Raw genomic sequence first — 12,472 nt, 5'->3', positions numbered from 1 at the left:
TTGAAAGGAAAAATACAACTACAAGTTTTTTTACTCAATTTTGAGCATTACATTTACATAGCATATATATTGTCCAGAATGTTTTCTCTCTCGGACAATAGTTTTTACTAGGAGTCGAGAGCGGAAAAAAGGGATCGGAATTGGCACTTTCGAAAGATTCCAATTTTCTTCTGAAGTGAAAAACTAATTCTAATTCATTTCAATAAAAAAGATCGGAAATCAGAATTTTTTGAAATTGGAACGAAAAAAATTGTTCCAAAATCGAAAATTTTTGGACCGGAATCATCCGAATTCGGAAATTTAAATTTTTTGGTCACTTGTAAGATAAAATATATAACTGTAAATTTCAGAAAAATAATCTGAATTTTTTTGGAATATTTTTTGGGATAAAATCGGACCAGAAATCGGAATCTAACATGTATACCAATTCCGTTCAAAATAAAAAAAAAAGTGGGAAATTTTGGAAATCGGAACTTACGAAATTCAAAATGAAAAATATTGTTCCAAAAAAAAAAAAAAAAAAAATCGGATCAAATTCGAATTTTCCATTCCGATTTCGACCCGTAGTATTTACTATTCTGATCCCCGGAAATCAGACATCTCTACTACTTGTCAAATACCATATCCTTACACATGTATTATATTGCCATTATTTTCCGGCAACAAGTAGAACTCAATCATTCTACATAATCCAAAGGTAAAAAAATCAGTAGCAAAAATCTCGAAAATCAAGAAAACATACCGACATCCCGATTCGAATCATTCTTCGGATGATTAATAATCCTCCTCAAAATCAAAGTCCTCGCCATTCTCGTTTCGTGACTACACTTATTCGCATGCTCGCTCAAATCATGTATCGTCTTTATAAAATCACCCACCCCCTTTCTAATCTCCTCCACCGCCGCCACCAACGCCACCTCCGCCCCACCCTCCTCCTCCTCCTCCACGCTCGTCCCGAAATCAGCATTGGCCAATAAACCCTCGATCTTGATTCGAAACCTATCCACAAGCACCCTTATACTTTCCAAATCCTTAATCACTATAAAAGTCCCGATCTGCATCGAACCGATTATCTCTCTCTGCCCCCTCAAATCATTCTCGTACGTTTTCCACAACGAGTTGATCCATCTCCCCATCGACCCTAGCGGAACTGCCGCCGCCGCCGCCAGGGCGGTTACCACCGGCGGGGCGGAGAGAGCGGCAGCCACCACCGAGCATATCAGAACAGAGGCGAATGTGACGACGAATATCACATTCGATACCTTCTTCCACGCTTTCAGTTTACCTAATTTGTTATCGAGTTTCGATTTCTTCGATTTCAATCTCTCCAGCATTACAATCTGCTTCGAATAAACAGAATTGAAAACACTAAAAAATTCCTCGCCGAACGGATCCGCCGCCGCCGCCGCATTGAAATTCCTCAATTCCGCCAGAGTTGACGAGTAATTGTTATCGGGAGTGGCGGTGCTGTGGTGTTCGTGTTCGAATTTACGGAGGGCGATGTTGACGACGGACTCTATATGGGCGGCGCGTTTGAGGCACGCGTCGAGGGCGGTGCAGAAATCTAGGGTTAGGAGGCTGTTCTCGAAGTAATCGTCGACGAGATCCGATAATTCCGGGTTTTTCCAAATGTCCTTTTTGTTCTGGAGGATGATCCGCACGACTTCCTGATTCGTGTCGAGGAGGGTTTCGGTGACTTGCCGGAGGGAGTCGAGGGAGAGGGAGCGCGCGTCGACGGTGGCGGCGATGGAGTTGATGGCGGCGCTGGTGCGGCGGTGAATGGCGGCGTCGAAGGAGCTGAGATCGGGATCGGAACGGCAGGCGGCTTCGTACGAGCTTATATCGGCGTCGGAGGGGTTCGAATTGGAAATTGAATTGAAATTGGGGTTGGAGATTGTCCGAGATGGCGACTCGGCTGCGAGCGGCGGCGGCGGACGGTGGCGCGTGCTGCTGCTCCGGTTTGGTCTGCTCGCCTGACCGCCCATTTTAGGAGCAGCTGGTTTAATCAAGTGGTGGAGGAAGAGTGGAAGAGAGAGAATCTTGAGGAGTGAGAGTGGTCTGAGTTGACCGTTGACTCTTTTAGTCTTTTTCCGACCGGATATTAAATTCTCTCGTTCAAACGAACTTTTATGTGTAGCATTTGGCAGCAAATATATGCAAGATTAAAATTACTAAGTGCAAAATTTTACTTGATGTAAGATCAAAATATAAATAAATTTATAAGAACAAGATTGAAAATTACAAATATAACCAATATTGATTTTGATACTATTCATTCAAATTAGACATAATTACTATTGCAAGACCAAAAAGAAAAAAATAAATAAATAAATAAAAATAAAGGAGAAATTGAAAAACGAGAGAGAGGGATGCTGGAGGAAGAAGAGAAGAACGCAAGACAAGAAGAATTGTCGCCGCCCATCCGCTACCGAAGAATTTTCGTCGCCCATCCGCTACCGAAGAATTTTCGCCATTTAAATGTCGATTTTTGGCAAAAATCTAAATGTTGATTTTTTGGCGAAAAATCGACATGTAGATGTCAAATTTTGTCACAAAATTCGACATGTAGATGTCGACATGTCGAATTTTGTCACAAAAATCGATATCTAGAGTTGATGACGATTTTTTGCTAAAAAATCAACATCAAAATGTCGAATTTTGTGACAAAATTCGACATGTCTATGTCGAATTTTGACTGTGCGAATTTTTGTTTAGAAAGCTTAAAAATCGATCACCTAACTATAAAAATCAAGGTTGTAAAAGGCGGTAATCGGGTCCGAGTCGGTCAGGCACCGACTCACGATTAATCGGTGCGGCGGTGATTAATCGGAAATAAATCGGGTTTTTAAAATTTAATATAATATATTTCTAAATATTATTTATAAATACTCCAAACATATATAAAAATATATTTAAACATAGTTATATCTCCATCATATATATATCCTAATAACATAATAAAAGTTTAATAATTATAAGATCATAATACATAAATATCATTATAAAATATAAATAAAAAAGCAAAATTTTTGAATTAACATTTATTCAGTTCTTTAACAATAATAATTAACATAAACAAAATAAGGCATAAACTCATATTTTCTTTTATTAAAATCCAACTTTTATTTTAAATTATATATAAAAAAAAAAAAAAGGATTTTTGCCACGGAGTTTGACCCGCCTTAAAGGTTTGACCGCCTCAGACCGCCTAAAACCGCCTCACAGGCAAAAAACCGATTTTTCAAACATTTACACTAAAATCGTAAAGGTTTTGGACCGCCTCGGCCGATTTTTAGAACACTGATAAAAATACATTCATTCATAGTTTGTTTTCTATATTTTCTATAGAATTCTCCATATTGATGTCGCGTGACTCCATAACATTATCATTTGCATGTTTTAGTAAGATTTGATGGTTTAGGGTGTTCAGAATTTTTGGAGAAGATGAAGAATTTTTTTTTTTTTTTGAAGAATTTGTGTGAAATGAGTTTGTTAGGAAGATGAAATGGGTTTTGCTTGTATGGTCTTGCACAAAGGAAGTTGTGAAATTTTGTAATTGTGGATTTTGTATTTTAGTAAGGGTATAATAGTATTTTAGTAATTTATTTAGTGAAAAATTAGATTTGGACTTCCCCTAAGTAATTTTGTGATTGCATATAGTCACCGCCTTAGCATTTTGCCTTTGCACTTTACATTTTCGCTACTTCCTTTTATTTTAGTTTGCATTCTTTTATTATTAGGGTAAATTACAACCAACCCCTAAGGTAAGGTCAAATTACAAAAAATACCCCTCATGTTTAGGTAATTACAACTATCCCTCAGCTATAAATTTTCTTACACGTCCACCCTTGCGGTGTCAAATTTAGTGGAATATTCTAGATTATATAGAGTATTCTCAATTTTGTACCCGTTTTATCCCATTCGACCTCTACATTTTAAAGCAAGCTGATCATAAGATGTATTTTTTTTGTTTGTATATATCATATCATATTGCGGTGTATCAGAAACGACATTTTTGCACAAAACGAGTACAAAATAGTGAACATTGCACGGAATCTAGAACATTATGTTAAATTTGACACTATAAGGGCATAAGTGTAACAATATTCATAATTGAGAGATAGTTATAATTATCCAAATATAAGGAGGTTTTCGTAGTTTGATTGTACTTCAGTGTGGTGATTGTAATTTACCCTTATTATTATTTATTTTTATTTTTTTATCTTTTGTTTGCAATAGGCTTAATTTTACTATGTCGTTTGTATAGTCAACCACACACAACTGTAGTCAACTATAGACATCCACTATCGCAATATAGAAAACATAGACTCACCCTTTTGAATCCTGATGCGCGGGCCCATACATGTTGTAGTCAATCATAGACAAACATAGTCACCTGCCCTATTTCTGAAAAATCTAGATCTGCCCTTTTAGGTTTGTATACACTACCGTGCGATCCAGACAATCTTAGCAACCTAAGAATGTTCCCAAGGGCCTATAGCACGTCGAAAATAGGCGTCGAAGAAGATGAACGGGAATTTGCATCAACAAAACAACAAAGACACACACGCACTTCAAGTAAAAGTTAAATTTAACTAATACCTAAAATAATCAGCAGATAAAAAATTAGAAATGAAAAAAAAACTGAATATCAAGCCGAATTACAAGTTCCATGTTCGGTACATGCTAAATTTTCGATTTGACATAGTTCGGTCGACTTAACCAACCGATGAACACCCCTACAATTAACTGACATATCATGGCCCAAAATAGCCATATTACTTCACATTTAAATTTTTTTCAAAGCCCAACCCAATTCAAGATATATTATCGGGCTGTGCTATCTGATATTGAAGCCCGACCAATTATCCATGATCCATTATTACTTAAATTCAAAGCCCAACTCAAAGGAGTCACTAAAACTCAGGGCTGGAAATTTGAATTCAATTTAACTCCAGGATATCATATTTTTTCCCGAGCATTTTTTCATTTAATTCTCGAAGTTTAATTCCTGATTTTCCGAGGAAATAAAATGAATAAAATTGGAATTTAATTTTTATTTAAAAATTCCCAAAATGTTACTTATAATTTGATTTTTCAGCCTACTCAAGAGGACGGTACACTTACGGGTATACACGAGCCGAGCTTGGCTGTTTTGGTGAGCTTGAGCTCAAGCTCAAGCTCAAATCAATTTTGACGAACTCGAGCTCAAGCTCGAATTCATTTTGACAAACTCGAACTCGAGCCTAAGTCATTTTGTGTGTATTTTTAATTTTTATTAATATTGATATAATTGTATTATTATAAATTATAATAAAATAAATTGAAAATAAAAAATGACATGTAATTTAATATTTTAATTATTTATATGATTTATTACTAATTTTATATTGATTATATATAAAATAAAAATAGTAATAAATTAAAATTTGAAAGAAAAAAAACTCGCGAGCTCAGGCTCAACATCGTCAGAAAAGCTCGAGCTCGAACTCTAAAATTTTGAGTTTGAGTTTGAATTCAAGCTAATTATCGAGCCAGTTCAGCTTATTGACACACCTAGGCACACTAGACAAGAAAATCAAAAAAACCTGATTCTCAGTCACTCCAAAATCCAAAAAGGATTTCTTCACTAATCCGATTAACTGAACTTGGCTAATCCACAATCTGATGAAATCCGATTTTAATTAATCCATCTAATCAGGATTTAATTCCACATTCTAAAGAAAGATCCAGGTAATTGCCGAATACACTAATATGCCTACGTGGGAAGGGACTATGTCCCGTCACGAGGATTTCACGTGATGACATGTCTTCCTTGTACTGTACATCCCTGCTTTATTTTATGTAATAATTAATATTATCTTGATATAAAAATAATAAGAGAATTAGATTAAAAAACCTGATCCACTCTGTTCGAAAATTGCAGGCATATCTTTTAATGAAATTTAATCTGCAATGTCGCGTTTGTTCAGTTAAAGATCTTTCTAATTTCTGTATGGGCTAATATTATTTAATTTCATTTATTTTGTTTATGATATTATATTATAATTCATTAAATTTATACTTCCACCGTTCAATTCCAGTTCATTTACAATGTTCGATAATTTAAATTCCGCACACGGTTTTTAGAAAATAATAATAATAATAATAATAATAATTTTTAGAAAATTATGGGGACGATTTTACGGTATTTTTTTTTTCTCGTTAACATGTTTTTTTTTTCGATTTCTTTTTTGAATAGTGTACATGCAACATAGGATCCAGACTGGAATTGTCGTGCTACGAACTAATAGACACTCTTTAATTTAGTGTTTTTTATGTATATATATTTATATAAATTGAAACATATAGTATGTAATAAATATCTTTGTACTAATAAGTGCGAGAATTAAATCAGACCAATCGATTCAATACTCGATCAGAAATTGTTCGTTAAAAGATCATTCGTAAACAATTTGCCACCACAATGAACCAAACTTAAACACATACTTCGGTCGATATAACCGTGAAGTTTTCGACTTTCCCTCGAGCTCAATTTTAAAAAATAATAACAATGAAAAATAAAAATAAAAGGTAACCTAAATTAAACTTTCTCGTATACATGGTACCTTTGAATCACTTGGGACCGACCAGCTATTTCGGAGGTTAATATCTGACATTTAAATAATATTGCTGTACATGATGACGTGGCACATATTTAATTATTTTATTTTTTTCCCAACTATTATTTAAGACAACCCCAACCTCTTCTTTTGCTTCCCCTCACTTCAAACTCAAACAAAATATTTCTGCAGCTGCTTAAATTCTTCTCTGGTCAAGTATTCTTGAAATTACAAAACCACCCCCCATAAAAACCATTAATTGCAAAACAGCCCCTCAAAAACCATCTATTTGCATCCAAGGAGATCGTATTTCGTTCTTCGTAAATGGAAATGAGATCGTCGAAGAAGAGATTATCGAGTAGAAGATTGGGGAAGTTTCTCAAGGAGCAGAGAGGAAGGCTCTACATTATGAGAAGATGTGTAGTTATGCTTCTTTGCTGGCATGATTGATTAAATCATTTATTTTATTTTGTTTTTCTTTGTTTTTTTACGAATCGGGAATTTGCATTTCGTGTTTTACTTTGGACGGGTGAGGCGGTACGAACGTAAGTTTGATCTGGCTCTGATACTATGTCGAATGATCACTTCATATAAAAGTTCAAATTTTTCAGTGAGGTGGATCGATTGATGTATATACGAGTCTTGAATTAAATTACGTTTAGAGTGTTGTTCATCTTTTTTTTTTTTTTTTTTTTTTATTAGTTATAATTAGTTTATAGCAAAGGAAAATGGCATTAATTAAGACCATTGTCCTTGATTACCAATAATGTAATTTTATTTTTTGTTTTCTCTCAGTGAAATGGGTTGAAAATTGGTGAATTTATCAGCTAGCAAGAATAATATTAATGTGCATTCTTATTAGATTTAAATGTGTAATTTAATAGATGAGGTTTATTACACAATTATTAATATAATATATAGATAATTAAGAGAACATCTTATTTTCTTTAATATATTATATAAATAAAATATGTCAACTTTTTTTTTTCAATGGTCAAGGTTGTCGAACCTTTTTCAATAGATACTGCAAGCAAGTTGAAACAATACCAGCTCTATTGACATTTTTAATGTTAAAAAAAATAAAAATAAAAATTATATTGACAAGATAATGCCTAATTAATCACTCAATTTAAAGTGTATCATGTAACTCCCTCCTCATGCAATAAGCATATGTCTTAAATTTTTAAGTAAGTTTGTAAATAAATGAATAATAATAATAATAATGGTTTCTTTTTATAAATATTTTTCTTTTATATTATACGTCACTTTAGATTTAAGATTATCAATACTGTATTAAATGTATTTTTTATGTTTTAACCTTATTATTAATTAAACTCTAAGTATTTTTTTATCTCTTATCACAAGGTTAAATAATAAGGTCTTTTTAGCCTTTCTAATGTATTATTCTTAAAATCAATATACATTTATAGACATTCTTAATACCGGTGCAAATCTAAAAAGCGACAACTGAATCGGAACGGAGTTACTTTTCGGAAAAGAGGGTTTCAAATTTTTAGGAGATAGCATGTGAGTTTGCAGTTTGCACCCCATCAAAGGACAATTAAATGCCCCCAATCTATCAAACTTATTTATCTTTTTTACACACACACGCTCTTTTTTTTTTTTTTGCCATTTTCAACATGTAAAAAATAGTTACCCTAACAATTTAAAAAATTATCAGATTTTTTATTTTCAAATCATGTCCATAATTTTTTTTAATTTAATGTATTTAATTTGTCAAATGAATTCTATTTTCTCCTAATTTTATTTTTATTTCTCAATTTTAGAAAAAAATTAATAAAAAGAAATTTGCAGTTAGGCCCTTGTAACACGTGGGCTAATACATTGGGCACGGGATTAGGCCCGCGAAGTGACAAATCGTGTTAGTGGGCCTCACACTAATGGAATCCAATTTTCACATTTCATTTTGAGCACGTGCGAGTCACACGTGATTCAGGGGCAAAGTCAGTCCACTACATGCTGTAGGCTGTAACTGTACCATTTTTTCTTTTTAAAAAACAGAATGGAGTAATTTTGCAAGAAAATACATTAAACAAAATAACACATTAATAAAATGTTCATGAAAAAAAATGAACATCCTATTAAAATTAATAAAATTTAATAAAATAAATTAAACTAATTTTATAATGATTAGTTTATTGATTAATTAATCAATGCAAAAAGACACTAGTATTACATGTGGAAAATTTATAACAAAAAGTAGCCCATTGGGTAGCCCAAATAGCTCGGGCTTAAAAGCTGGGCCGGTATTAATTGGTTTCCATATGTTGATAATGTAAGTGTTCAAAATGGAGCTCAATTCATCACAAATATTCGAGTAGGACAAACCACAATGAAGAATAATTCATGCATAGAATCAAACCAAACAATAATCCTTAATTTTGTATGAACCCTAGCATAAGAAATTTATTGAATCGACTATATATAGTAGAACACAAAACAATTGGATGATGAATGAGATCGATCTTTATTCAATCAATAAGAATAAGAGTTTACAAAACAATCAACATAAAATTTATTCAGCAAATCTCCACTGTTTATCTCTCTTCTCTCTAATTCTTTCTCTCTCTCAATACAACTTTTTTTTTTCTCTCAATCGTAGCCCTACCTAAAAACATCTACTCCTTTTTTTATACCTCCCAGAAGTTAGCTTCATCCCCAAGTCTTCAGCACACGTGTATTGAGCTCCATCTCATCCAATACACGGTCTCCACATCAGCAAGGCAGTTAGTTGTTATTCTCTTATGATCAATCATCCAATGCATGTTCAATTAGTTACTTGCATGACACTGCTCAGATTTATTTATCATCACAACCTCTCATCTTGATGATTGATGATCGATCAAATCCAACAAATCTCCACCATAATCACCAAATCATCAAGGCTCCCCTGATCAAGGGATTTTAACTCCGTTCAGAAAAAACTGATGAAGTTCAATGAATGCTTGAATTTTGTAACATGCAATAGTTTAGTCTAACATGCTTGCTGGATTTTTTCAGGGATGTTATAGCTGGTGGGAAAATTGAGGTCAAGAAGATTGGAACTGAGGATAACTTAGCTGATGCAATAACTAAGGTCTTCCATGTGGAAAAATTCAAGTACTATACATATCTAGTACAATTAGTTCATGGTGAAAGTGACATGTATGCTCTTAGAAATTGATGTTTGATCATGGACAAGCAACATGGAAGAAAGCAAATGTGAAGTATGGACAAAAGTGGAGATTAATGTTAACTAATGGTCCAGACTTGGAGCTTGGAAGCTGAGTTGAGCTGGTAAATGAAAGCTGCAGGAGAGAGGAAAAAAAAGGAGAATAATTTTGGTAGATGAGATCTTGTTAGAATGAATGCTGAATTCATTGTGTTTACGGTTTGAGTTCTGTAAATAGTAGGAGTTAGTAAGATGTTTGGTTGGTAGCATTCAATATTACTCAAGCCCGCTATTAAAGTTGAAGCCCGCAGTTAAGTGCTCATGTGTCATAAAATTAGTAACACCCTTCCCCCTGTTATTAATTTTGTACGGCGGTGACTGAAACGAAAAATTACTATTTTATCCTTAAAACAATAACTTAATTTTATTAAATAAAAGATTTTATAGACAAATCATATATAATAATAGATTCTAACAAATTTAATACATGTAATTTAAAGAAGGGCATGTTAAATCCCACACTAAAATTTACTAATTCTCACACATAAATTAAAAAAAAATCTCTCTCTACTTATATTCTTTCTAACTTCTCACTAAGATAATTTTATCAAAGTCACCCAAAATTCATTAATTTTTCACGTGAATAATCATAAAAAATGAGTTCAATTTTATTAATATTTATTCAATTCATTAAGCCTTTTTTATTATTCAAATTCATATCAATTCGATTTTTTCTTCTCAAATTCCAACTTTATTTTAGTTTGGACACGTGAAGATTTTTCTCAAATTCGAACTTGGAATGTGTAGCAACAAATTCTTATCTGCGAATTTAGACAAACAAGAAAAACTTGCACAAAGATAATTTATTGAATTTAAAATAAAATATTGCGGGTTACAAACTCTAATTTAATCCTCTAATTCTTCTCTCAAGAAAAATATATGATTGACTTTGAATTTCGGAGACGAGTCGTTGACTTGACCTTCTCCGGATTTGATTTGGATTTGAATAACGTCTTCCGAGGGTCTTGCGACTTGAATCTCGGATCGAACGCTGAACTTTGACGGATTTTGACTTGAAGATCTTGGAGTTCTTGATGGATTTGGCCCTTCAATCTTCCTTCGATCTTGATTTGATGTTAATAACGTTAATTCGAGGGTTTAGCACCGTAATATCGAATTAAACGCTTTAACGCCTTGATTTGATGAAGAACACCTTCGATTTGATGAACTCCTTCGATTTGATGAAGAACGCCTTGAATTTGATGAAGAACGACTTGAATATTGTAGAGAGAATTTTCTCCTACGGTTTTTCTTCTTCTTGAGTTGTGTTTTGAATTGTGTAGGGAGGGTCCCTATTTGTAGTGGTAGAATAAGAGTCCTACTTAAAGTCTACTTGATGACGTGGTGCAATTTGATTGGCTCTCTTTAAATTGATATTTATCTCTTATAACTTGGAAGAGAAGAAACAATCCTATTGGCCAATAATTAATTGATAATTATCTCCATCACTTATTTTGCAAGATAAATTATTATTTAATTTAGACACAATTTAATTGGCTAATTTAATTAACCAATTAATTAATTTTATGCGTCTACAAATGCCCCCTCGAGACTTGTTCACGGACAATGCATCTTGGAGTGGATGAGTCTCGATAATTGCTCAACTTCTATTGCAGCTTGATCTAGCAAAGAACATATATCTTTTGAAATCATGACTGAACTTAGAGAGATTCTAAGTTGCCTACGTACCCTATAAAGGGATCAAGTCATAACGTAGTTCAAAATATATCCTTTTGAGGGATGTCGTGCACAGTTTATACTCATGTGGACAAGGAGAAATATTTGCAGTTTAAGCTCGTACTGAAGGAGCATTTGACTTGAATTTGTAGATAGTTTATGCTCGTATCAAGGAGCCTTGACTTGATTTGAATATATAGATAGTTTATGCTCGTATCGAGGAGCCTTGACTTGATTTGGATTTATAGATAGTTTATGCTCGTATCAAGGAGCTTTGATTTGACTTGGATATGTAGATAGTTTATGCTCGTATCAAGGAGCATTGATTTGATTTGGATATATAGATAGTTTATGCTCGTATCAAGGAGCCTTGATTCTACTTGGATATGTAGATAGTTTATGCTCGTATCAAGGAGCATTGATTTTCTTTGGATATATAGATAGTTTATGCTCGTATCAAGGAGCCTTGATTTGATTTGGATATATAGATAGTTTATGCTCGTATCAAGGAGCATTGACTTGACTTGGATATATAGATAGTTTATGCTCGTATCAAGGAGCCTTGATTTGACTTGGATATGTAGATAGTTTATGCTCGTATCAAGGAGCCTTGATTTGATTTGAACTTGTAGACATTTTAAACTCGTTTCATGGAGTACTTCATTTGATTTGGACATGTAGACCTTTTAAACTCGTGTCAAGGAGTACTTCATTTGACTTGGACATGTAGACCTTTTAAACTCGTGTCAAGGAGTGCTGATTTGAACTTGAATTTGTAGACCTTTTAGACTCGTGTCAAGGAGTGCTTCACTTGATTTGGACATGTAGACCTTTTAAACTCGTGTCAAGGAGTGTCTGATTTGGACATGTAGACCTTTTAAACTCGTGTCAAGGAGTGCTTCAGTTGATTTGGACTTGTCATATTGCATAGGGTGTTGGTTCCTCAAAACACTTGCCCCCA

The 12,472-nt window shown here is 33.6% G+C and overlaps 2 protein-coding genes across 2 annotated transcripts; one reads left to right on the top strand and one right to left on the bottom strand.

The window, feature by feature from the left end:
* Positions 1-2,106, bottom strand: LOC105955765 (UPF0496 protein 1). The gene has a single exon (XM_012979559.2). It carries the CDS (start codon positions 1,983-1,985, stop codon positions 729-731), a length of 1,257 nt encoding a protein of 418 aa, XP_012835013.1. The 5' UTR covers positions 1,986-2,106; the 3' UTR covers positions 1-728.
* A 4,552-nt stretch (positions 2,107-6,658) lies between these two features.
* On the top strand, positions 6,659-7,262 carry LOC105955780 (small polypeptide DEVIL 4-like). Its single transcript, XM_012979574.2, has one exon. It carries the CDS (start codon positions 6,927-6,929, stop codon positions 7,050-7,052), a length of 126 nt encoding a protein of 41 aa, XP_012835028.1. The 5' UTR covers positions 6,659-6,926; the 3' UTR covers positions 7,053-7,262.
* The last annotated feature ends 5,210 nt before the right edge of the window (positions 7,263-12,472 follow it).

This window comes from Erythranthe guttata, chromosome 11 (assembly GCF_056151865.1).
Source record: "Erythranthe guttata isolate IM_541 chromosome 11, IM_541, whole genome shotgun sequence".
In the NCBI taxonomy this organism is placed as follows: domain Eukaryota; kingdom Viridiplantae; phylum Streptophyta; class Magnoliopsida; order Lamiales; family Phrymaceae; genus Erythranthe; species Erythranthe guttata.
Note: the sequence above shows the minus strand (reverse complement) of the source record. Positions and strands in the feature narration are given on the sequence as shown.

Excerpts from the sequence above, each read along its gene's own strand:
- LOC105955765 (XM_012979559.2), bottom strand. The coding sequence starts at position 1,985 with ATGGGCGGTCAGGCGAGCAGACCAAACCGGAGCAGCAGCACGCGCCAC.
- LOC105955780 (XM_012979574.2), top strand. The coding sequence starts at position 6,927 with ATGGAAATGAGATCGTCGAAGAAGAGATTATCGAGTAGAAGATTGGGG.